This window comes from Haplochromis burtoni, unplaced genomic scaffold (genome assembly GCF_018398535.1).
Source record: "Haplochromis burtoni strain Fernald_Lab_line unplaced genomic scaffold, NCSU_Asbu1 Contig_284, whole genome shotgun sequence".
Taxonomy (NCBI): Eukaryota; Metazoa; Chordata; class Actinopteri; order Cichliformes; family Cichlidae; genus Haplochromis; species Haplochromis burtoni.
This window is the reverse complement of record NW_024582645.1, coordinates 573,360-599,991: the sequence shown is the minus strand read 5'-3', so window position 1 is coordinate 599,991 and position 26,632 is coordinate 573,360. Positions and strand designations below refer to the sequence as shown.

Here is a 26,632-nt window from a genome sequence, read left to right as displayed (position 1 = left end):
AGTAGACCATGGCACCTTGGACAGGTCACCGTGTTCATCAAAAAACAGACAATCCAGCTATGGACTCTCACGTCTACACTTAGCATCCATCACAGTTTACCTAACATGTATGTCTTTGTGCTGTGAGGGGAAACCAGAGGACCCAGAGAAAGGCACAGGCAGAACATGCAGGCTCCACAGAGATCGGCCCAGCCGGCGAGCAGATTCCTTACCTTCTCCTGGGTCACCACCATTCCTCACTTTACTAATCAACTTGTATTCCCACTGTATCAGTTTCATTCACATCATGCAAACTTACGTCTGTAAGTCAAAATGCAACAGAACATGTTGGCATCTGAGCAATAAAAAAGGAGGAGATCTGAAAACCAGTCTTCCTCACTGGCTTCTGACTGGACCTACAGAGCCAGTGTGTTCACATCAAAGTGCGGCTCTGCCCCCAAGTGGTTCAAGGCAGTAAACTGCGCACACACCTCTGCTGGTCAACAAGAAGCATCACAGTAACATCCTCCTGTTTCATGAGCGCAGCCGTTCAAGTAAGTTTGGTTTTAGAAGTCAATGTAATTCACTTTGATATTAAAATCATATTTGTAGCATGTAAAGAATAAACTATCAAATTAGTTTGAAAGCTACAATTTAATATCACGGTTACAGTAGCTTCAATATGTGGAAATTCTATATATCACATCCAGACTGTTCTTAAATGCGTCTGTTGTCTCTATTATACACAAAATAAAAAACAAGTAAAATACTAAATAAGTACACGTTAAAGAAAATGTAGATGCATGTAAATAAATAAATACATGCTTTTGCTGTTTCATTTAATGATAACACATTACATCATATAACACGAGAATATAATAATGCTTTAAAAGAACTAGTACATTTCCATAAACTCTTTAATACTGATTTGGCCTCCAGGTTAAATTTTTACGCAAGAGTCCACACGTGGCATCAAGCCTCTAGCAGTAGAATAGGTTGGATGACCATCAAGAATTCTCCGTCTCTAAGTTTTACATGTGAAAAGGAGATAAGAGGGCGGCGAGGAAAGTGGATGACTTTTACTCCGCCCGAAAATGTGGAGGGAGGGTGCTAAAAATGAACTGCGAGGGGGCAGTGGCCAGTTGGGACGCGTCTTTGGGAGACGAGGAGCAGGCGAGGAATCACCGCGACTTCACGATTCAATCCCTCTCCAGAAGGCTTCCACAGTTTTGTATCGCGTCTCTGTGGTTCGGTTGACCGCCACCGGTCGCTTTCTTACCGCCCATCCAATGTGCGTAAAGGGGCTCTATGTGTTCACCGTCCTGTCTGGACTCGCAGCGTCAGGTGAGAGCCGCTCATTTGAGTGAAACGGTGATTTTGGTTTAATGTGAGTTGCCGTTTGACATATTTTTTGTGATATATAAATTTATTTATTTTTTTATGTTTTTAAAAAAATGTATGTTAATATTTTAAAAGTTATCCAATAACACGCTGTTTTATATTCATACCAGGACACTTACGCCTGGTTTATCTGGCATTTTGCGCGTATATTTTTGTGTCTGTGCTTTCCAAAAGTTTACACAGTGTCACATATCTGGGTTGACCCTTAAAGAGAGCTTCCAATAATAACAGCTTCAGAGTAAAAACGCTGATTGCCTGGCTTTTACTTAAAGCTCCCCAGGGACCTTTAACCTCCATCTCAGACCGGTGTTTTGCGTCACTGGGAAGTGGGGAACTTGGCACAGTGGCACTGGGTGGGTCACTTAAGAATTCCTGTAAAGGCTTTACAATACCCATAGTGGGGCCCATTCCAGACAAGATAATGGTTTAATAGCAATTACCGACATTGAACCCATTGTGTTTGTGGTTTCATGCAAACTCCTTTCCTGTCTATTAACGTGCTTACATTCACAGAGACTGTGAAGTGGCCCGCTGGCCTCAGATAAGTCCACCTGCTTTCCGTTAAGAGAGGGGGCGTAAGAGAAGGGGGGCTGGTGTTCAGGATATGTAATTTGGATCATAACAACTTGTCAGATGCGCAGGGAAATGAACAATCATAGATCTTATCCACCTCTAAAAAAAGTTCCAGCCAACATCTAATCACTGCTTTGGCACGACTAATGGAACATGTTTTAATAGCATCAGTTGGCCCATCAATCAGTGGCAATTCATTCACAAGAAGCCAGGTTGCTTTAACCTTGAAGTAATCTCTGTCCATCCCGGTTAAGTGGATTATATTGATTGAACATGTCCATCCACTGCCAAAGCACCATGTAGGGATTCACTGTAGTGGCAAGCTGCTTATGTTTACAATGAGCATGTGCCTGCAGATCAGTCACAGCACAGGCTGACACTGACGGAGCAGGAGGACGCGTGGATGCAGAGGAACGGATCCTCAAATAACAGCATGTGGATGAAGAGGAGCATGTTGGGACTGATTACAGCTCAGCAGCACCTCAGTTCTCGAGCGTTTTGTGCTGTAATCACTACCATTGCCTTTGGCTTTATTGATAAAAAAAAAAGGGCAGGCATGACAAAACAAGCCAGCGCAACATTTTTGTGAGCCATGTAGGGTATAAAATATGCAGCCCTCTATGCAAAATAAATGGGATGTTTCTCTCGACTGCAAAAGCCTGTCACCGTGCGATCAAAGCCAGTTTGTATTCATTTGTAGACTTGCTGCAAACAGAAAAGTCAGTTTTATGGGATTTAGGATGAAACAAAGAGAACAATCACACTGCTGCTGCTAAACATCACCGTCACCAAGTGTTAAAAATCCTTCACGGCTCAGAAAACCGTAATGAACTCCTGCTGTGTGTGTTTTTTGAAAAGTGTGTGTTGGCAGGATTTCTTATTTTTAAGTTCAGTAAATCATATTTAAATCAAGACATATTTAAGAGCAATGGGGTTTCTTTTGTTGCTCATTTTCTTCAGCTAGTGTGATCCTTATCAAATTTGGATACATTTTTATTTCAGTAGTGCATTTGTGCTTTGTGGAAAGCTCTTGTGTTTTCCTGCTTCGTGATGGAGGTGGAGGGTGTTAGAGTAGATTCAAACTGAATAAAAACACAGGAGTTTAAACACAAAGAGCTTTTTCCCCTGAAAGCTGTCAAATCAAAGTGTTAAACTGCAGTCTGTTTGACCTGCAGCACAGGCCTCTTGGAGGTAATCCAGCATCAATTGAAACACATTTTTCAACAGACTTTTTTTTCTTTTATAAAGAAATAAAATAGTTAATGATATACATAAATACAGGAAACAGGAAATGAAGTGAAAATAACAGCAGTTGCTGTTGTTATCTGTAGCAGTAGCGGTTTGGCATGCCATTTCTTAAAAGCCCCACATTACTCTCTTCTTTTGTGCTGATTAAATGTCTTAAAGGAGAAAGCGGGATTTGAACCGTAATCTTACAGTGACCAGACTTCCTCTGGAATTTTCCAATTTGTAAGACATGTCACAGCGAATAGACAGGGCCTGTTTAAATTGTTCAGTACTTTTGCATTATTCATCCATTTGTTATGAAAGTGGGGGTTTGAGTTCGGGCATATTTTTTCTCCCCCACGTCTGACCACTTAGCTTCAAAGCCAGCAGAGCAATAACTCAGTTACATGTACTCGCTGCCAGCTGAGAAGAAGAAAAACAGAGCAAAAACAAACACTTAGACCAGATTTCTCTCATTTTTCCTTTTCATCATCCAAATAAAGACAGCCAACTGAACATTTTTTCCATCCCCTTCTGCTTACTGTACGTCTCTTTTTGTTTCTGTTGTTCTCGCTTTGTTTCAATTGTTCCTTTCTTTCTTAAACATGATCCTCGACGCATGAAACGCTGACTAATGCGTGTCAGCCTGTCCCGACTTACAGGTTTAACACACATACAGACGCACAGACATGCGAACAAATGGCTGCTGACGATTGCGACTTTCCAGGCCACTGTATAAACGGTGATTGTTTAAGCTTTTTCTTAGCTCTGCCTTGTTGACAGTAAAGGAGCAGCTTCTTTAGGCTCTGTTGACTGGGATGTAGCAGTTATCTCCCTGCCAGCGGGTCTCTAATCTCACCACAACAATGTTAATAATAGGTCAACATAACAAAGTGTGACTGTGTTTTTTTTTGACTTGCCTTGCTGTGTTGACATACCTAGAGGGACGCCTGGCCTTTGTGGTGCGTTGGAATTACCTTAGAGGGCCGTGTTAAGTTGACAGTGACGAATGCCTTGTATGCAAGGGTGCACCAATCCCAACACAGAGGGTTTAGAGCCCCATGTGAAAAATATCTGACAATGACGGCAAGGTGCTCCCCACACTTATGTCAAGAGACTGTGCTCGGCTCCAGATGGAAGCAGGGGTTTGAAATGCCTTTATCTGGGTGCAGGGAGCATTTGAGTCGCTGCGTCTCATGCAAATGCAAAGCCCGTATGTTTGTGAGAGTGGCTTTTTGGCTTGTGTAGTCACTTTTCTTACATGCACTCAGTTGTTGGCTGGCCAATCATTCCCAAAGATGTTTAGAGTTACTTTAAACACGCACATGTACAAGTTCAAACGACCCACCCCAGTACGTTTACAGCATGACATAGCTCGACGGTTTCCACAGAATATCAGCAGCTCTTTCATAGTCATCTTATCTGCGGGGAGGAGGACCTTGAGAATTTTTGTCACTTAAGTTATTGTTAAGTTGAACCGTTTTTTGACTCAACAGAGGAGTAGTGACCAAGGTGACTATAGTTAACTAAAAATAAGCTAAAAATTCAAACCATATTTCAAAAATTACATTAAGTTAATTCAAATAATACCTAATTGAGCAAAAAACATCCAATAATTTCCTGATTTGAGATGGTGATAGCCAGGTTTTAACATGAAGAATTATACATATATTTAAGAAAAATGATTTTGTGAGTTATAATTCCAGTAGGCCTACCATCTGGAAACTTTTTTTTTTTCTTATTAGTGTGTGATCAAATATGTGACTTTCTGGGAGTGCTGGACCTTATAACAATATTTGAACTAGCCAATACTCAGACATTTTTTTATTGTATCTGTCCCAAATTACAGATTCATTTTGATTGTAATAAAGACCTGGGAGAATTTCAGGCTGTTACCTTTAATACTTTACAAGATATTCATGTTCTCAGATTTCAATGTGCAAAAAAGTAGGTAGACCAACATTTAAAAAAAAAAAAAATCTTCAAAAGTATTTAATATATGAAGTTATAGTTTTAGAGCAATCATTATAAACGTTCAAACTTTGTACCATAACAATTTAATACAAACTGGAGCAGAATGACCCGTCTGCTGGTTTGGTAAAAGTATTTTAACAACTTGCCCGATGAGGCGCTGATTGAAGTGTTTATTGAGAGTGTGGGATCTCAATAAACACACACACAAAAAAATAATATTAATAAAAAAAAATGTATCTGAGTGAAAATGCTTTGTTCATCCAGTAAATATAGTCCAAGGGAATTGTGTGAATAAAATGAGGCCAAAATCTTACCAAATATTTCAATTTTATGGCACTGTGCATGCATAAATAAGCATGGAGTCTCAGAAAATAAAAGGTTTCTACATAAAAGAAAAAAAAAAAAAAAGAGAGTGTAGGAGCTAGAAGACAGAGCGTCAGCTGCTTTCAAAAATAAAACTGCTGTGACTTTACTGTAATGCCTGCGCTGATTTTCCTGAATCTTCCCTGACATATGTCATGCACCCCACCCCACCTCACCCTAACCGGTCTCGGCAGATCGCCGCCTCTCCCTGATCCTGGTGCTGTTGGAGGTTTCTTCCTGTTAAAGGGGAGTTTTTCCGTCCCACTGTCACCAAATCACTTGCTCATAGGGATTCATATGATTTTTGGGGTTTTCTCTGTTGTATTATTGCAGGGTCTTTAAGCACCTTGAGGATGCTGCTGTGATTTAGAGCTGTATAAAAGAAATTGAATTGAACTGAATTGACTTCAATAATAATTAAAAAGACTGAAAGTATTAAAAACTAAACATTTTCAAACAATAAAAATGTAACTGAATGAAGAAAATGAACTTTGGAGACTAACTGAAGCTAAACTGAATTAGAAACGAAAAGTCCAAATGAAATTTAAGAAAAACGAATTAGGAAGTACTAAACTTATAACTGTGGTCATGACGATAGTATTTCACCAGCTGAGAGAGTTACTTTGCCTTATTTTCCTTTCCATTGTTTAGCTTCTGACTTTCATGTGTTGGCTGCAAATTTTTTCAGTGTATACAAAAGCAGCTGCAAGCTTTTGTGCTGTAATCACAATTTAAATGAATGAGAAGGAAAATGATAAAAGGAGGTAAAGGACTCATGTGGGAGGATTTGGCCCCACTTTTTTAGACCCTGTTTTCCAACATTTTTCAACTTCACCCCAAGTCTGAAACTTGGACTACCCATGATAGGCTGAAATCCCACTGGAGAGAAAAATGGGATTCCTGCAAACTTTGTAACTTCTGCTGAACAGATGACAGCGTATAATTCCTAATTCTAAAACCTTTTGCAACAGTAGAGCCACACAGTCTGTGAAACGACCTCACAGTATCAGTCCACAACATCACATGAGCTGAATCACTGGAAGACACTGTGTCATCCTGAGCTCTAAGTCGAGGCAGAATGTAAAGAGATGCACAGATTCAGTGTGGAGACAGAATTCAGACGTTACTTTTCCTTAAAACTGCCCAAAAAGTATCTGAAAACACAACCTCTGTGTAAAAGTGATACCAGAGAAAAAGACCCTTCGCCTTTAGGATTTCAACTTTAGCTTCTTCAGTGAATTCTGAGTAAAAATCGAAACACTGTAACTGATACAATTAGTTTTTTATGAAATAGCTACTTTTGTCTGTGTGCTTGTTCACAAAAAAGAAACAGTGAACATGAATCTTTGATTAAATGCAATGAGACAAACAAACCAGCATTAGAACTAAGCAAGCGTGTCTAAAATCCAACTTTCCATTTTACAGGAACCATGTTTTGTTTCCTCCATCTTGAGTTACATAGTATTCCTTCTAAAAAGCCAGACAGAGCCAGACCATGTTATGTAACTCTTTTCACAGAGTAGCTCTTTCCTTTCTCTGAAGTAAAGCGATCTCTATTTGTAAAATTGGCCCGTTCCCCTTTAAGGCAGCCAGCTGAGAGCAAAGGCCTGCACCTCCTCCACACTTTGGTCTCTGATCTGTGTATAAATTGTCACTGCCTCACTTATTTATCTGCTCGGGGAGGCGGGGGGGGGGGGGGCACAGGTGAAAGCCACAGCAAGACCACATCCAGTCTGACTCATACCACGCAAAACCTACATCTTTTTTGCTGCATAGTAAATATGTGAGGCTGTCTATTGAGGGTTGAACTGTCGGTCCAAGAGAAGCCTGAGGGCTGTGGGTGAGCTGGATCGAAGTGCGCTCATTGGACCCCCCTCGCCCCCCCAACCCCTCAGGAGTTTGTAATCCCGAAGAGGAGCTGAGTCAGCCGCGAGGTGGGAGTGGAAGAGGTTTGATGGATTAAACTCTTATCCTCACTCACCCACTTCGCGTTTCCTCTGAACACCGTCGCCTGATGAATTACAATTGGCCAGGAGGAAGTAGGGGGAGTGGGAGAAAAAAGACGAGGAAGAAAGTGTTCAAAAAGAGATTGATGCTTGGTCCCTGCTTGGAATGACCTTTAAGTGTACTCAGACACATTAGCTGTGCATAGTTCATGTCTAAAGAGTTCAAATCACAATAAGAAAGAAATTGCAGTGACAAAATTTGTGACTTGTTTTATTGGGAGAAATATTTTTCTTTGTCTTCCTATAAACAAGGAACAGCTTTCCAAAGCAAATTAATCAAAGCTTTTAGCTTGTCATGTCTTGTTAATAATTAATTTTTACATTTCAGCTTTATTTGGAATAAGCGGCAGTGTCATAGACTGTATGCAAAGAATAGACCACACCAACAAAACAGTAACTACTGGGTTTTATTGCAATTTATAAAGCTTTAAGTTGAACATTTTGGCCATTAAACTATTTTTTTCAAAGTATAGGATGCTGAGTGTTCATGTAACTTGTCATTTTCAAAGAAGCCAAGCCCTATAGCACACCCAGCTTTATTAGCAATTTCACAGTAAATGGGACCATAATTAACTAACTGAGCAGCATGCTGTCTTTAAAAAAGACCTGACACCCTCAGTCCAGTAGTGACTGAGATCATAACCCCCTTAGGAAAGGTCATAAATCAGGAGAGATGTAGGGCCATTTTTTCATTGACTTCTGCGCTGTCCCTTTGGTGCAGCCCCCTGGTGGTTACTAGAAAGAATGACACCAAGCGGTTCAGCATTGGGTTCAATTTTCAGACCTAAATATAGACGGGAGAAAAGAGACACCTCAAAGTCACCTCATGTCTTAACACAGCATGGCCAAAGGTGTGGACACCTGAATGGAACAGGTCTGTGTGACAGTTTGATACACAAATATGAACGTTTTTTGGGGGAGAAATGAATGTGACTGAACAGCTTTGGAAGTGTCAGGCAGGAAACAGCTAACAGGAAGCATTTAATATATGATTATATGGACCGTGTGATTAAAACACACCGTACCTTGCATATTTTTCTGCCTCACAACACGGACAAATCCTCTGCTCTTTGGGGTGGGGTGGGGGTGAAGGGGTGGGGGGGGTTACTGATGGAGCTGGTCTCTCTCATTATTGTTTTCCCCAAAACACACTCATTTGTAATTCTTCTTCTGTTGTTTTATGTTCAAATTCTGTTGAGTTGTGTGAGCTTTGTGAGCCGCATTTGCTGGTTTTCTCAAGTTGCAGTGCGTTTGAACTCTCAGGGCTGCCGTAACTTTTGTAAAACAGTACAAAGTAGAAAGATCACTTAAGGCCAGACGTTCATGAGTGAATGGAAATTCGTATTAACCTCTGACTCTTTTTTTACAGCGTGTCTTTTGTCTTCACCCCCCATCGTGTTTTGGCACATTGCTGCCCCTCCCTGAGCCTGATTTTGCTGGAGGTTTCTTCCTGTTAAAAGGAGTTTTTCCTTCTCACTGTCACCGAATGCTTGCTCATAGGGGGGTTATTTGATTGAAGGGGTTACCATATAAAGCACCTTGAGGCCACTGTTGTGATTTTGGCCTATATAAATAAAACTGAATTGTATAAAGAAAGCATACATGTCAGTATCTCAAACAAAGTTGTGTTCATTCAGGGGTTCCCTCCCATTACACCAGTCAACACTCAACTCTGTGTCCCCCTCCTCTGTGAACACACTGTTACCTGAACCTGCTATTCCCAGCCCTCAGTCCAGCCCCTCATGAAAGCGAGGCCTTGTTAAAACCAGGGAAAACTAACCTGGGCTTGTGAAACATCTTACAAAGAAGAGAAGAGGCTCTTTGTAATCCACTGAGCTCTTTGTGTGTTTGCTCCTGTCCTAAGTGTTTCCTCCAAAACCGGCGTAACAGAGAATCAGGTTTCCTCCGGTGCTCCGTTTTGTTTCTGAGCCGTAATGAGGAGAGGAAAGGCACAAACACGCACAACAAGGAAATAATGTAATGAAACCAATTTCCTGATTCGGAGAGTTGTGTCAGCTGCTCGATTTCTCCTGCAGTGTTGCCTCCCTATATGACCTAACGTCCTCTTTGCAAATTGTAACGCAGGTTGGCAGAAAATACCACTTACACAGTGACTCACAGCTGCCTGGATATACTTTAGTGGATATACTTTACCATCTAATCAATGGTGTCTTCTGTTTTTAAACTAGCTCTGTTCCCCTTGCTTTAGAAAGATGCATATTTATGAGCAACTGCATCAACAAACCCCAAAGCCCAACAGAGAAGGTTTGCTGAGGAGCTGTGATAAGAGCTCTGTATACCACGCAGCATGGCCTTTCTGCAGCGTGAAACACACCCAGAACGGCCTGGAAATGTTTAAGCTGTGGAAGTACAGCTGTTGGTAACCGAAGCAAAATATTGCAGTCAGCAGAGGTCTTAGTTTGTTTGCCTGCCTCTTGGTTAGCTAAGGTTTACCGACGAGTGGGAGAAAGGTCAGCTGACGAAGTAGGAAAGCAAGTGAGTGAAGAATATGTTGTGCAGGACGTGATTTGCATCCTTGACAGAACTCTATGAGATGGTATTTTTTTAAACTGGATAATAAAAACACTTCAGTTTTATCTTCCAAGGGTAAAAAAAAATGTAAATAACTTTGGTAACTAACGAAAAAATCCAGCCTGGGAACAGATCAGTGATGCGTCACTCTCAGTGCGTCCTTATTTCCTCGGGATAATCTAATTAACTTTTTCAACTAAAGTGAAACTTCATATTTGCTGGTTCCTCAGTATTTACTCGGTAGGGCTTCATTATTTCATAGTTACTTGATTAAATGTGAATCAACAGCTTGAAAAGAATACAAGAAGAACACAAAAAGAATAATTAAAAAAAAATGTAATCTGTAATGAAAAAGTACATATTGTCGTTTTAAGATGAAAATGGGGAGTCAGAATCACAGATTATTATGCAGTAGTCATTAACTACGGAGATAGTTTCTCCCAGATGGTTCTTTAGTCAATAATCCTTTTTGATTCTATAGCCTTGGCTCAGGAGTTATTAGGGAAGTACTGATAAAAAGTCCTCAGTTTTTTCCTTCCTTAGTGACTAATGGTTGCTAAGGAACCCTGTTTATGTAACGAGACGGATTGTGTTAAGGCTCAAACTGCAGTAACTTCTGAAATTCTGACTGTTTTAAATTGGTTTTAAAAGGTCAGAAAGGTCAACAAAGGAGACACAGGAGCCTCAAATATTGACCACAAAGGACAATTATTGAAGTTTTTCACCCTTTAGTTCTTGCTATGTTATGACTTTGGTCTTTTTCACAGCTGGGGCCAAATGAAAGTGGAAACATGAAGAGACCCCACACTCTGGTTGCTCCACACATTCTGGGCGCTGCTTCTAAGTGACAGCAGACAGCTTCAAGTAGAAATAGGCCTGCTAACCTCTGCATAGCACCCGGAACAACCAGTGCACTACCACGCACAAAAGAAAGTTTTAGAATACCAAAACCAGAATATTTTTAAGCTTTTAATAAGAATAATAAGAATAAAAGTGATTCCTGCCAACTGCTTCATTCCACACATACCTGCATGTCTGGCAGTGTGAGATTAAAAGCAACACTGAAGCGTCCTTGAAAGAGGCTGTGCACTTATAAACCTGCCTGCACTCACTGCCACCAGTTGAAATACATACATGAAGGTCAGAAAGTACTTAATAATTTCTGTGTCTTTGCAAGGCTTCATAGAGTCATGGGATGACCGCCAAGCCAAGCAAAACCAATCACAGTCATGAGGACTCTGTTAGATTATTATTACAGTAGATGAAAGTACTTACCCTCTCTGGCTGCAGACAGAACAGTGGGCCAGAGCAGTTTGTACTGAGCAGTGTTGACAGGTAGAATAAAGTGCATTAAAGGTTCAGCAAGTTCATTTTATTGTGATATATAAGGGATATTGATAGATATTCTGGACTTGCGCCAACACCAGTACAGCTAATGAAGCGTGTGTGTGAATGTGTGTGTGTGTGTGTGTGTGTGTGTGTGTGTGTGTGTGTGTGTGTGTGGGTGCATGTGGACTTGTGCCAACAGATGGGCCCTTGGGCTTAACCCAGCGAACGCACACAGGTCGATATCCACTCAACAACGAAAGACAATATTTTATGATCCTAGCTGTATCCGATACTGTATTGGTTCAGGAACACGAACAGCTGACGTTTACATCAACAAAAATATGCACAAGGACACACGCATGCACATACGCACTTTCTCCAGAAGTCTGGGAGAGATAAGACTTTGACCTGGCGGGAAATCCCATGTGGGAAAGTCTTTCATTTAAACTGTAACGGCGTCGGGTTTAAGCAATCAAACAGACGCATTTCACACAAAGACTCTAATTTGGTCTTTTTTAATTATTGATGTCATTCAGATGCTTCACAGTATTTAATATTTCCAATTAGAAAAAAAAGGTTGTGGGATTTTTGAAAAGATTGTGTTTTCTTGTCATCCTGACAATTTAATTTGTTTCCTTCTAGAAAGGAATCCAACTCTTTCTAGATAAAACTTTTTACATGAAAGTTTTTCAAAGAGTAAAAAAAAAATGCAAAAAAAAATATCACACAAATAAAAGAAAAAAGTAGCAAGTTGCACACAAACACAAATAGGACAAATCAATTTGCCTGTAATCTTCCCATGCCCTCTTCCGTAGTCTACATAGCTCCAACTTAATAAGCTGTGAAAGCCCTCTCTCTGTCTCTGCGTGCTGGGTGTGGTTGGCATTGGCTGGACAGGATGTTCAGACATAAACAGTTGAGCAAACGAGATTGGACAGAAACTTATGCTGGAGGAGACAAGTGGACATACAAGCAAACAAACATCATTATCGTATCTAATCCTTACTGACTGCAACTGTGTAGAATGACATGGCTAATCTTTAGCTCCATCTATGCACTAATAAGTCACTCCTATGCTTCTTGCTTATTTCTTGTTTCTTTCCCCAAATGGGTCCGTTCAACACTGGTAATGTCTTTACTCATGTAACGGCATGTGTCGCCCTCAGCAATTAGAGCCTGCTAATGGCAAATTAAATAGTGATCACGCACTTCTAGCTATGGGGACAAATTACTGTTAGAAGCACTGTACATAACCCTAACGCTGCTGTCGTCGTGCTAATACCCATTCTCCCTCTAAAAAGACCTAATTAACCTTAATTCTTAATCAGCTCTGCGTGCGTCAAAAGGACGGCACAGTTGAAAGCGCGTACTTTTTTGTTGCTCAAAAAGAGATTAGTAACACTTATTTAAATTCATGTACTCGAAAATAGACTTGGTTGAGGGTAGAAATGTGAAATGAGGTGTTATGGCCCGGAGGACCTGCTTCCTCCGCTCGCATTTGAAGCACAGTGAATCATTTCAGTGTAAGCTTTTAAACAATTTGGTAGAGGAGCACAGGCACTGCACTTTTACTCTGCTAATCTTCCAGGTCCTCTGTCACTTCTCGGATGTGAAAATAAAAGAGTTTAGCTGTGAGTACTGACTTCTAACCAGAAATGTACCCCCTTTCTTCTCTGGTTCTTCTTCTCTGTGCTGGTCGTATAATTGCAATACAGTGGAGGAAATAATTATTTCATCTCCTGCTGAATTTGTAACTTTGCAAGCTTTCAAAGAAGTGTTTAGTCTATCATTTTTTTTTTACAGTAGTTCCATTTTATTGGACATGACTGAATATGAACCAAAAGTCCATAAAAAACATTAGATGAAAGTTATAAATTGATTTGCATGTCACTGATACTGATTACAGTCAGTCAATTACAGATACTTGAGACCTTGTATATAAAGCCCACCTGTCACAGAATCATCTGCATGTGTTCCAACCTTTCCACCACAGTGGCCACGACCAAAGAGCTGTCAAAGGACAAGATTGTTGACCTGCACAAGGCTGTAATGGGCTACTTGACCATCAGCAAGAAGCTTAGTGAGAAGGTGACAACTATTGGTGAGATTATTTGGAAATGCAAGAAGTATAAAATGACCATTAATCAGCCTCAATCTGGAGCTCCATCCAAGATGTTGAGATTATAAGAAAGATGGTAGATCCTCTCAAAAGTCCACTGGAGAACAGTGTTAATGATTTGAAGACAGCTGGGACAATAGACATCAATACCACCACTGATAACACACTACACTTTAATGGACTTGTTTATGAAGGCACATGTACAGGTCCCTGTTAGGTTTGCCAGTGAACATCTAAGTGCTTCAGACAGGGTTTGGGAGAAGGTGCTGTATTCAGATGAAACTAAACTCAAGATGTTTCTTTGTTTGGAAGAAGACAGATTTTGAGTATGACCCAAAGAACACAACCCCCACAGTCAAACACAGAAGTGGAGACCTTAATACTTTTCTAATTTCACTCCACTGAGGAGCTAATGAATGGGGGCATGTACCATAACATCTCGGAAAACAACCTCTTCCTTCCCTCAGCCAGAACACTGAAAATGAGTCATGGATGGATCTTCCAGCATGACAGTGACTCAAAATATATCACCAAGGCAAAAAAAAATGGACGTTAAGGTCATGTAGTGACCTAGCACATCTCCAGACCTCACTCCTTTAGAAAATCTGTGGAGGGAAGGCTTTCTTCCTGTTAAAAGGGAATTTTTTCTTCCCACTGTCGCCAAAGTGCTTGCTCATAGCGGGTTATATGATTGTTGTTTTTTCTCTGTATGTATTATTGTACGGTCTACCTTACAATATAAAGCGCCTTGAGGGAACTGCTGTTGCGACGTGGCGCTGTATAAATTAAATTTAATTGACTTGAACTGAAGTTTTAGTGGCCAAGCAGCAGCCAAGAAGCCTAAAGGATGTAGAGAGTTTCTGTAAAGAGGAGTGGACTGAAATCCCTGCTGAGCAAACCTGGTGACCAACTACAAGAAACATCTCACCACTGTTCTTGCCAACAAGGGTTTCTCCACCCAGCATTAAGTCATGCTTTGTTTGGGAATCAAATACTTACTTCACTCAATGACATGGAAATGATGTAATGTGTTTTTTTATCTTCTGGAGTTTTCTCTCCATCGCCATTAAATTTAAACTATCATAAAAATTAGAGACTGTTCATTTCTTTGCAAGTCAGCAAAGTTACAAATTCAGCAGGGGACTGTATTCCAGCACATGGAACCGCAGTGGACTATGATGCTTGTTAGCTTAATTATTATTTATTGCTGCTGTCAGTGTAACATTTGTAGAATTTAAAAATTTAATCACTGCTTTTGCAAGAATATTTCATCTCCTTTAAAAAGAAATGAAGCTATTTGCACAATATTCTCAGTGTCTTGTTTTGTGCTTTTGTATCTTATGGCCACAGGGGATCAATGCAGCTTACAACAAAATAAACAGTTTATTGCTAGTTTAACATGCCAGAACTAAACAATAGTGCCATTTGATCAGTTGTGCCAACTTAAATATTTAATACGACATAATCTCAAGTTGCAACAGCACATTATGCTGTCCCCCCAAATAAATGAATACTTAAATAGAAAGCTGAAGTATATTCCTACTTTTTCAAGAAAGAAGATGTAAACTTTGAAACAAGGCCTCCTTTTATTGCTGTTTGCTATGAGGGCTCATCTATAGTGTGCTGCCTGTCTTTTAGTTACATCTCTGCAAATCTCCAGACAGGATAGGCGACCCCTGGTCCACTAAGATAAACAAAAAGGCTTTTAGACTTTGAGAGAAAACCAAACAGCTGGCAAACATCTGAAATGACTCGTTGCCTCTGTAACATGCTTTACAGGATCATGGACAGCCAGTGATTCGTGGTTAGGATTGATCAGGTCACTTAGCGCTTCTGAATTGGAGCCTCTCCATCAGTTGCAAAGCGTAACATTTCTTCAGGGATGTCCAGCACGTTGAGTCTTTATCGCAGTATGTTGGAGATAGCAACACGCCCCCACTGCATGACTTCTGTTCAACAAGTCAAAATAAGAAGATATCACGTTCACAGGGAATTCAGATGTAGATGAGCAGACATGACATTGGGTAGTAATATTTATAGTTTTTTTGTGATGCTTTTCTAAAATGTGATGACTTGCTGCTCTGAGTCTAATTCATTTTCCTTTAATTAAGCCACTGGTTGGTTTCACACTGAAACAGGCTAGAAGAGTAGACCTCGGGAACGCCATGGCCGGTTCAAAGCAGATTTGAAACCATGCCATGCGGTGTCATCTGTACTGATAACTTAAAATTAGGGAGTCATAGCACTCAAAATTGAGCAGGTCTTTAAATATTTCATTTTGAACCAAACTCCTGCTCGATTCTGCTATTCCCTGTCTTTTCCTTGGACATCCTTGTGGCCTGGACTCAAGTGTCAGGATTGAAGAAGTGCACACGGCCGCACACCTGCCGTCGAGAGGGAGTCATTAAGCGGCTGTGCTGATGCAGCCAGTGTCGATGCTCTTGACCTAATGAACATCCTAAACACAGCCAGTTCTCTCCATTAATTCCATGCTCCTATACACACAGCCAAGTGATGGGAAGGAAAGAGGTGGAAAGGTGGTGAATTAAGGCTTACAGCCTCTGAAGTGCATCCAACAAAGCACTGAAAAGTTCAAGATTTGTATCTTCTGCCTTGCTCTGCTCACTCGTACGCAGCACTCCCAGGTTTCACCAGACTCATTTAAAACACATTAGGCTGTTAGAGCACTGTCAGGGAGAGCGAAGCTCGTCTGTTTAATGCTGCGAGGGTTTGCCTGGTCTCATCCCGGCCCACAGGAAACTCTCTCCAGCCTGATAGGGAACAAAACACACTGCCCAAGGAGCTAAGCCCCCGCTGATCATTTCCCAGCAAGCTCCTGCCTTAATGCACACAGTGATTATAAACCAGCGGTAACAATATGGCTCAATTTGCCTGCTTTGCAAGACTATTCTAATTTCTGTGCTGCTGCTGATGTTTTGTGCCTGAAGCCTTATATTGATATTCACCAGCCACCTCAAATTACTTAACTGAGAGTTTACGTTGTAAAGGACAGCTTAATCCATCTTTATATTATATATTATTCACATCTTTAATAATTAACACTGTCACAAAGATGTAATTACTGTTCAGCCTTTTTTTTTTTCTAATGAACTGATTAATAACGTCTCCTTATTTAATTCTGATGTTTTGATGACTAAATACTTCACTATAACCTAGTATGTATAAAATCAAGGCCAGGTATGAGACACTGAGGTGAGCAGTCTGGCCAGAGAGGGCTTTTCCATCAGACGTACGATTCTTTTCAAGTGTTTGGCTTAATCTGTAGAGATAGTGCTAATGGCAATAGGAAAAGTCTGGGCTACCCTGAGCTCACTGCAGCTACTAGCCCTGCAGAAGGATGTCTGCTGTGTTCTTGGTATTGAAAAACACTAGACATGGCTCCTGTTGTTTTTAGAATATAGAGCTCTCTCTATAAATAGTCCTGGTGGCTTTAACTACACAACCGCACACAGACTTCCATATCAACCTGCACTCACACAAACACACATACTCAGGAGACTACTTCATCAAGGATCTGCTGTCAGAGTCTGTGATCTCTGGGAGAGGGAAAATATAATCGTCTGGCTCCCTATGCCATACTGATGGGCTGCCAGACTGAAAGTCAGCATTAAACACGTCTATTCATGGCCCACCACATGCTAGGTGTGTGTGTTTCCACATGGTGTAAATGTGTAACAGCGCTGACTCTGGGCAGCTCTATCCATCATACTATGGAGGAGCCAAATTGTTGCCAATATCCCTCCCCAGTCTTCAGGTCCATCCATTTTTCGTCTAATAGCTCCACCGTACTGTAAAGACTGACATGGTCCACATCCACCTAATATACTGCAGGCTCTCACTTTCCGGCTTCTCTCAGTCGCAGTGATCAAATTGGCCATTATTCACAAAGTGTCACAGAATTGGCTCCTGATCTGAAATCTTTCAGCAAATGTGATGGGATGAAGCGGATTTCTGATCGTAGCTGTGCGTTAGTAAATTCCTACTTTTAGCACTTGAAGGATTTCTGTATCTAATATAGGCTACTGTGTATTTCCAGTGACAACTTAGTGATTTTTCTTGCAGCAGCACTGCGTAGGCAGAAGCAGGGTCACTGAGTACACTGCATGTACTCAAAAAGAAGGGAATTACTGATGAGGGTGAATTTGTACAACACCTATTGGGTTGTATTTTTTTCTTGTGCATTCCAGAGATTATTTTACCCGCCATCTGCGTGTGCATGTATTGATCTCACCCACTGTGTTAATTCTGCTGCTGCAATTTATGCTCACATGTTGCAGGCATGCTGCAGGTCAGCGGGATGCGTATATACACATCTGAGGAGGTTGAGGCGGTCAACGGCACAGATGTTCGTCTGAGGTGCACCTTCGAGAGCTCGTCTCCCATCAAACCCGATGATGTCGTCATCACGTGGAGCTTCAGGCCACTTAAGGGGGGTCCAAGGCAGTCGGTGAGTGTGTGCGTGTCGGTGAGTGTGTGCGTGTCTGTGTCTTTGCAAAGACAAAAAAAAGTGAGAACAAACCACAAAACCTCCCTCATTGTGTCAAGGAGCATCCGCCCCCTCATCCAAGTAAGAGAGGAACCGGTGAGTCATCTGGCTCCCTGTGGAGCATTCAAGACAGCCAGTGTTTGTATACTTGTGTGTGGGGATATTGAGAATAGACAGAGTAAGAAGCGGGAGATTTGGGCAAGTCTGGGCTTTTATTTTCCTTTCTTTGCTGGAAGAAAATGTCTTCACTCTCCAGCAGCAGCAGCAGCAGCAGCAGAGGACTCAGTTTGATAACTTCTGACTATTCCCTGCCATCATTACCCTATCTAAATGTAACCACCAATTTTCTCTTGCAGGTATTTTACTACCAAAGGAAACCATTTCTTCCACAAGAAGGACTCTTCAGAAAGTGCATTTCCTGGGCTGGTGACATCATGGGCAGCGATGCCTCCATCATAATTCGAGAGGTCAAGTTCATCTACAACGGCAGTTACATCTGCCAAGTGAAGAACCCACCCGATGTCCATGGCCCGGATGGAGAAATTAAACTGAGAGTAGTTGAAACAGGTCAGCAGTTTGAATTTTCAGCCAACATTTTCCTTCGTACATCCTTCATTCAACGTTTCTAGCTATACATTTTATGTCTTGGTGGAAAGTCAAACATTTGATGGCAACGCAAGTTAAACCAGCAAAAACACAATGTGCAATTCACCTGAAAAGTTTAGAAATGTTAAAGAAATAAATATTAATTTTATCAAATAAGAATAAAAAGCATAATAAAGATAATAATAAATAAATAATTAGAAATAAATTCAAGTTAGTGTAATAATATCCTTGAAAAAAAGAGACTGGTGGTGAAGGCTGTGGTAGCCAGCACCAAGACGTTAGCAGCAGAAGTCCTGTAAGTTTAGGGTGGGGCCTCCAGGTATCCGACTTGTTTGTCCAGCACATCCCACAGATGCTCGATTGAATTAAGATCTGGAGAATTTGAAGTCCAAGTCAACACCTAAAACTGGTTGTTGTGCTCCTCAAACCATTCCTCAACCATTTTGGTGCATTGCCCTGCTGAAAGAGGCCACAGTCATCAAAAAATACTGCTTCCATAAAAGTATGTTCATAGTCTGCAAAAATGCTTAGGTAGGTGGTACGTGTCAAAGTAACAGCCACGTGGATGGCAGAACCCAAGGTTTCCCCACAGGACATTGCCTAAAACAGGTGCCAGGTGTTCTCCAGACCATCGACATGATATAAAAGAAAGCGTGATTCATCAGCCCAGGCCACCTTCCTTTATTGCTCTGTGGTTCTGTTCTGCTTACGTGCCCATTGTTGGTGCTTTCATGGGCACTCTGACTGGTCCGCAGCTATGCAGCCCCACATACAAAACACTACACTGCTCTGTGTCTTCTGACACCTTTCTATCAGAACCAGCATGAACTTTTTGTGCACTTTGAGCTACAGTAGCTCGTCTGTTGGTCAGGGCACACGGGCCGGCCTTCACTCCCCACATGCATCAGTGAGCCTTGGCCTCCCACGACCCTGTCGTTGGTTCACCACTCTTCCTTTAATGGACCACTTTTGATAGGTACTGACCACTGCAGACTGGGAACACCCCACACTCCGCTCTGACTCAGTTATCTGGCCATCACAAGTTTGCCCTTGTTGCACTCGCTCAAATCCTCACACTAAAATTTTTTCCGGCTTCCCACATATAAACTTTAAGGACTAAATGTTCATCTAATATATCCCACCCACTAACAAGTGCCACTATGAAGAGATAATCAGTGTTTATTTTACCCGTCAGTGGTCATAATGTTATGACTGATTGGTGTTTTATGCATCAGTATTTAAACACAGAAAAAAATCAGTCAACAAGATGAGACAAAGCAGTGCTAGCAGCTATGAGATGTCACGTATGCAGACCTGAGTGAGTGCTAGAATGCTGACGTAGTGTAACAGGGGAAGTAAATTTAATCTTACAGTCTTAGCATGAAAAACACAAAGTTTTGGCAAGTGTTTGTGGAAACCAAGCTCGAATTCTGCAAAGTAATTGTGATCACCTGACTAGAGAAAAAGTCAGGTGATCACTGGCAGCCAGAAATGAACTGGCACCACGAGGAAGTTCCTCTAATGCACATACAAAAAGCAAAGGCTGTACTTCTTTCACTTTTGACCAAAGTTGTGGACGCACTGACCTCGTCGTCTCTAAAGATGCCCTGGTAGCCTTACTAGTGCTTTTGTATTTACACCGGCTTACAGGAGACACATATTGGAAAAGCACAGTTAAAGTGCCTTTGAGCTGAGGGTGTTGTTTATTTTCAAATAAATATCCCTGTCTATCACTTTCAGCCTCTTTCTCCGGACTTCTCCTGCTGGCATTTGCCATCGCAGCCGCCATCTCCGGCATAGTCATCCTCCTCCTCATCATCGCATCCTGCAGAAGATGCAAGAGGAGGAGACAAAGGGAGCTGGAAGGGAATGAGGAGGCCCCACGCAAAGAGCGAAAAGACCCCACCGCGTGGTAAGAAAAGAGACAAAAGTGAAAGAAAAAAGAAGAATCACACACTTTCTCTCTCGTTCTCAGTCTAACTCTGGGGATCAGGGCTCCCTGCAGCTCTTTTCCTATCGGACAATTCACTTTCTTCCTTCCTCTCCAACTGCAGTCTTTGGATCCTACAGATTTGGACCAATCAAAGGGCCAGCTTTTACAAAGCAGACATAAAATGAAAAATGTGCCTTTGTGCTGAAAGCAGTAGACACTGACCTTTTAGCCAGACTGCTGCGAATCACCACGCGCCTTTCTCAGAAAGGACTGTTTAATCGCATCATCTTTTCCTGTTAGACTAAATGTGCTTCCAAACACACTTCCTGTTTGGAGTAAACTTTTGATGTAAACTTAGAACAATGGTGTATTCCTGTTGCTTACTTCCCTACTGATGCATTTTAAACTCCTACATAGCAATGCACCACAGTGCATGTTTGTTATAGTAGTTCACCAAACAATAGAAACAATGCTACAATGAAAGCGCTTCTGTTGAATTCCTTTAATCACCACATGATGGTAATATTGTGAAACCCACACAAAGCTGTTATTTCATTAGTCATTAATATTGGCTGTGTGATTCAGTCTTCCGTGGTTCATGTGAAGCTGCAGGAGGATGCTGGTTTACGATTCTGTTTTGTTTTGTTCCACTGCTGAAGTGAAATTGCTGTACTTCTCTGACATCCTGTGTCATCGTTAGCCCGATTTTGTGACTGGTGTAATATAACCGAGGTGCTTTGTTGGAAACAGACATTTTTAACCAGCACTTTTGTATGAATTCAATAACAACACAGAAACATTAACATGATCAGCTCTGAATTCTTTTCTTTTGAACCATTTTAATGGCCTTCTGTCTGTTTCAAACAATGAGCTAATTTGTCAAAAATACACCTTTTTTCTTGGGCGCTGGAGTTTTCTTTGCTTCTCTCTTGGGTTTTCAGATCTCTCTGTAAAAGGTGCAACGATTATTTGTTTTTTCCTATGAAATACAGTGTTACTGTAATGCGTCACACCGTGAAAGCGAAAGGTGTTGAGGAAGTTTTGTTCTTCTTGCTGTCGCTGATCAGATTTAGTCAAAGTGTCTCTCTTGCTTAAAAAAAAAAAAAGTTGTATAAGAAGGAAATAATTGCACCCAATCAGAGCTCATGGGGGAGAGATGTTCATCCAACCATTCCTCTTAATTTGGGACAGATTATTCCTATCTGATGCTAACCCTCTGTCCCTGCTGCTGTGTTTGTGTCTGCTTGTCTTTGTCCTTTGACCCCGCCCCCCCCAATGTGTGAGACTTGTGGGTGTGTACATGTATGATCATGCATGAATGCATATCCCGTTGTGTCTATATGTGCCGTGTTCGCTCGTCTCCCCCGTTCGCCTGCGTGTGCATATCTGTGTGCGTGTTTGTCACAGCCACCCATCGAGGGCCGTCCACCTCTTCTTATCAGAGACCTCCATAGAGATTGACAGTTCAGACGGCATGATCTCAGCTCCCAGCACCAAAGACTCGAGCTCCTCCGAGGAAGAAGGCCTGAGCTCGGATGACGATGATGGCGGTGACGCTTCAGATTGAGGAGGAGAAGCTGAAGCGGAGCCAGCCAGGAAGCTCGACGGAGGGATGCCAGATGATACCTGCAGACCTCGCCATCAGGCCCAGCGGGGGTCAGATTAAAAAGGTGCTGCAGCTGAGGTTGAATTGTGCAGTCTGCACAAATCTGTGAGGAAAACTAAAAGTTTGAAAACTTTCCAAGCAAGCACAGAGAGGTTAGAACAAGGCTGAATGAGCACAGAACAAAAGTAGAATTGTTTTACTTGACTGAGTCCGGAAATATTCATATGTGGGGAGAAATGTGTGAGTAAAAGTGCAGGGTTTGTGGAAGTAACCCTGAACTCTTGGCTACTGTCCTGAAGGGAAGAGGGGACAATTCTTAGTCAGTAGCTGTCTCCCAGGTGACACGTGGATCTTGTTACGTGTAGGAAGTCAATACCAAAATCAGCTGCACCAAGCGATCGATTTCCCTAAAGACATTGGCGTGAACTGTATTTAGATAGAAAGAGAAGGACACCACTGCTGATGATCAGCCATATATGCAGATCTTTATTGCACTGAGGCTTTTTTCTTTCATCGTCTTAATGGAGAGTATCTCCGGTACCTGTGAGCTAATCTTTCACACAGTGGCTTTGTTTTACAGTTAAATGTCATTAAAGATAACGTACAGGAGGTCTTCCATTTCAGTCGGTTATGCACACCATCGTGACGCCAGCCTGCGAGTACTGGTCAGGAGTAGCTTTGTCCTACTCGAGTACACAGAGATGCGTACAATGTGTCATATCAAATGGAGAAACAAAGCATAAATATTGCTGCCATTTTTTCTCAAGGCCAAATATCTGATCCATGAGCAAGCAGCTGCGCATGCACCTGCCCTGAGTGTTGTGTGGGAGCGCACAGTCAGATCTGAAAACCCTTTTGATTTGAAAATGAGAGCCTGTTTTTTCCCCCCCTCCATGCGCCTGTGAATGCATCGTGTCTACTAACAAATGAATTTGCTGCCTGTCTTTCATCCTTGTGTGACAGACTTTTTACTTCTATTTGAATATTGAGCACTATGTTTATAGATTTTTATTTTCTTCTTTTGTAGATAAAGCCAGAAATATTTTATCATGTTGTTTTAAAAAAGTGTCATTCTATGTATTTGTTATAGAGCTTTTCTAAAGAAAATAATAAAAAAAGAGAATTTTCTAATAATCATGGCCCTTGACTCTTGACTACATTCAGTTCACTGCACAAAAAAAGACACGGACATGCAGACCTTCACTTAGAGCTCAGTGTGATTTGATATATGTCATCTATTATGTAAGAGAGTAATCTTGTTATCCAGCATTTATTATGCATCATTATCTTTAATGCATTATCTACAGCTGCGTGTTTATTGTGCGTCTAGAGAGCTTTACACTTGTTGTACCTGTAAACATTAATGTCCTGAATCACTGTTTCATTCCTTGCAGGTCCAGTATGCTCATACCTGCCTTTGTCACTTCAGTCTGGGTTTGTTTACTGAATTCTGATTGGTCATGTCTACAAATATGTCACTCTATACATTTGTCTGTGTGTTTGTGTGTGAGTTTGGCAGTCCATTTGTGAGCACCGATCAAAGTCTGGCCAGCTTTAGTTACTGAGTGACAGACTTTAACAGTGTCAGCAAGTCTGCAGGAGGGTTAACTAAAAATGGAAGGGGGGATGTTAAATAATTATATTTCATAGTAGAAAGAGCAATAATAATAATAATAATAATAATAATAATAATAATAATCAACTGTGGATGTTTAAATAACATAATGTACACCTGGATTTTTGACTTTCTAGAGCATTATTTATCTTCATTGACCAAATTTGAATGCAACACCCAAAACACTTTTGGGCAAATTAATGACACCACTCTCTGTGCTATCAATCTATTTGGCCAGGCAAGCAGAAACATGATGGGAAGGACGGGAGACGCATTAAATTTTCAATGCAGCTGTTGTTCTTAACCCCTCCCCTCTCCTGTCATTGAAAGGAAACACATCGTATGCGACCGAGGTGATTGATTTCTGTGTATCTGCCCTTTGTGCATTCATCCCTCTTACCTATTTGAGAACTAAACTCCCAGGAGGGGTGCTCTTAGCCATTCCTCGCCCATGACTCATTTAACAAGCCATTGTCTTTCACAGTGTGTTCAGCATTGCCACGCACCCAGAAAACACCTCTATATTCTACGGGGAGCGCACAGTAAAGTAAATGTTGAAGAAATGATTCGTGTCTTTCTTGAACTCACTCCCTTTTCCTGCTTGTGCCGTGTCTTGCTCCGTTCCTCCTTCTTCTTCCAGTCTGCACTCCACACTCCAGAGGTGGGCTGTACCTAGCACAGTGTTGTAGAAATAAATGACTTTACACTCATTTGTGTGCGTGTGTGCACACAGAAAACATGCACAGTGAGTTGCAGAAAAAAACACTCACTGGTTATGAATACATTTATTTTAAAGGCAGAGAGTCAGCTTTATTCTCAGTGAGAGGTACAGCTTGTACAGCTATGACTAATGTTGTTGTACTTACCTGTGACAGCCTTGAGGAAAGTGCATCTGTATGCAAAACCTTTAAAATACACAAACCAGTGCAGTAGATTCGACTTTTTGTTCTTTTTACCAGCTTTTCAGTGTAAATCAGCTGATGAAAAGACTGCAGGATTCTCAGGTTTTTGCTTTTTCTTGTTTTTTTGCCCGATGGATGATGGTTCTCATATACCATCTGGCCCATGACAATTTAAGATCACCTTTATTAGCCCCATCCAGTGTTGACAACAGAAGAACGGGCCTCTTGTCCACCAGAGCCACCGGAGAGTCAGTGAGCGGGGACAGACTTCATTGTGACTGAGAAGATTTCAGCTGAAACTGAGACCCCGCCACTCTAACCAGACAGAGAGCCCCTGTATTCATCTGATGTGCCTGCATGTATCTAGCTAAGAGGCTATACTCGATCAGATTATAAGATATCCCACAACATGGAAGGTGTTAGTGCTCATTTCCTGGTAAGCCAGGAGTCCTGCATCTCAGCATCTATTCAAAAAAAAAAAAAAAAAAGAGAGGTGGTATCCCTGCCTCAGTGTGGGAACTGTTACATAATACTGTTAACAGATACAACACAAACAGTGTACTTGTGAATGGATACGGGAGGAGGAGGAGGAGGAGAAAGCCTGTGGCCTGTGCCTCTCATCTCTGAGAGAGGGGACAAAAACTTTGCAATCAATTTAGATTCTGCAATTGACCAACCAAAGTGGTTCTCAGTCGGTTTTTCCCTGCAGAGCCCTCCTTTGGTAGATACAAATATTGTCCAAAAAAAGAGAAAAAATAAAAACAAATACTGTGTACATCCATCCCAGGGTGATGTCTTTAGGCAGAATTCACCTCCGCCACACTCACATCTCACAAGTTTACATGGAATAAGAACAAATCTATTTGATCTCTTACCATTTCATGAAACACATTAAGAAAGATTCCTAGAGATTAAGATTAAGAAAGAAGGGATTACTTGCAGAGGAAGTTAATGCCATGGTGCAATCCCTCCCCCAAGATCCTGAACTGCACATTACAAACAATTATATTAGCCTGCTGATATATTACATGTACTATTTCAGAGAGCTGGAGCCACTGTAATAGAGGATGCTGCTCTTACGCTGATGTGTCGTAAAATGAAGTTATGGAGGCCCATTACAGCAACCATAGCTGCTGTCAGATTAGAGGGGAAAAAGGTCCCTGGCAGAGCAGTTGAATATAAGAATGGAGCTGAGAATTCAGACCAAATAAAGACACAAACATCAAACGATGTGTGCAAACATGTAATTGGGGGATAAAACATAATATCCCACTGAAATTACACTGAGGCTAGAAAAACAAACCCGTTCTCCCAGTGGATATAATTATAGTGGTAAAAACATGAGATTGGGGACAGCGATAGTGGTGTAATATGCTTAGAAATACCAGGAGAGGTCCCAGTAGAGCATCGCTGGGTAGGGTTGGCTTGGGAGATAAGGCCTCCACACACGGAGGAGAGTGGGTGGGTGGGAGATTATTGCAGTTTAATGTGGTTTCATTTCGGCACTTTTTGGCCAATGTCTGTTTTAAAAACCTCAAAACAGGCGTAATAAAACAGTTTTGTGGTATTAATATTATTTTTTTGAAATTTACCAGCTTAAATACACAACACAAGTTCACATATACTTGCATCAACACACAAGAGTTGGCACACTGCCCTTTTCTGATGAATCATAAGTGAATTAAGCACAATCCTCAACCACTAAAACGTATTTATTTGCTTTATTAATTAAATAACTCCAATTGGGCATTTTAATAAATAAAATAATATGCGTTATTCTTTTTTTTTTTTTGTTAAATAGTAAATCTGAGAATTCGTGGATAAAAAAAACAATAATTACATTTTAGCACTCCAAACAATATGTTGATTAAAGAGCTTGTTCATACTGCCAAATTAACCATTACACAAACATAAAAAAATATTTTGGTAATTACAAATGCTGTTAATTTAGAGCAGCTGT

At 41.2% G+C, this 26,632-nt stretch overlaps 1 protein-coding gene across 1 annotated transcript; it reads left to right on the top strand.

Moving 5' to 3' along the window:
* Positions 1 to 1,058: 1,058 nt before the first annotated feature.
* Positions 1,059 to 23,289, top strand: LOC102294722 (myelin protein zero-like protein 2). The gene is made up of 4 exons (XM_042227849.1): positions 1,059 to 1,323; positions 17,802 to 17,971; positions 18,367 to 18,577; positions 20,357 to 23,289. Exons 1-4 carry the CDS (start codon positions 1,074 to 1,076, stop codon positions 20,530 to 20,532), a joined length of 807 nt encoding a protein of 268 aa, XP_042083783.1. The 5' UTR covers positions 1,059 to 1,073; the 3' UTR covers positions 20,533 to 23,289.
* The last annotated feature ends 3,343 nt before the right edge of the window (positions 23,290 to 26,632 follow it).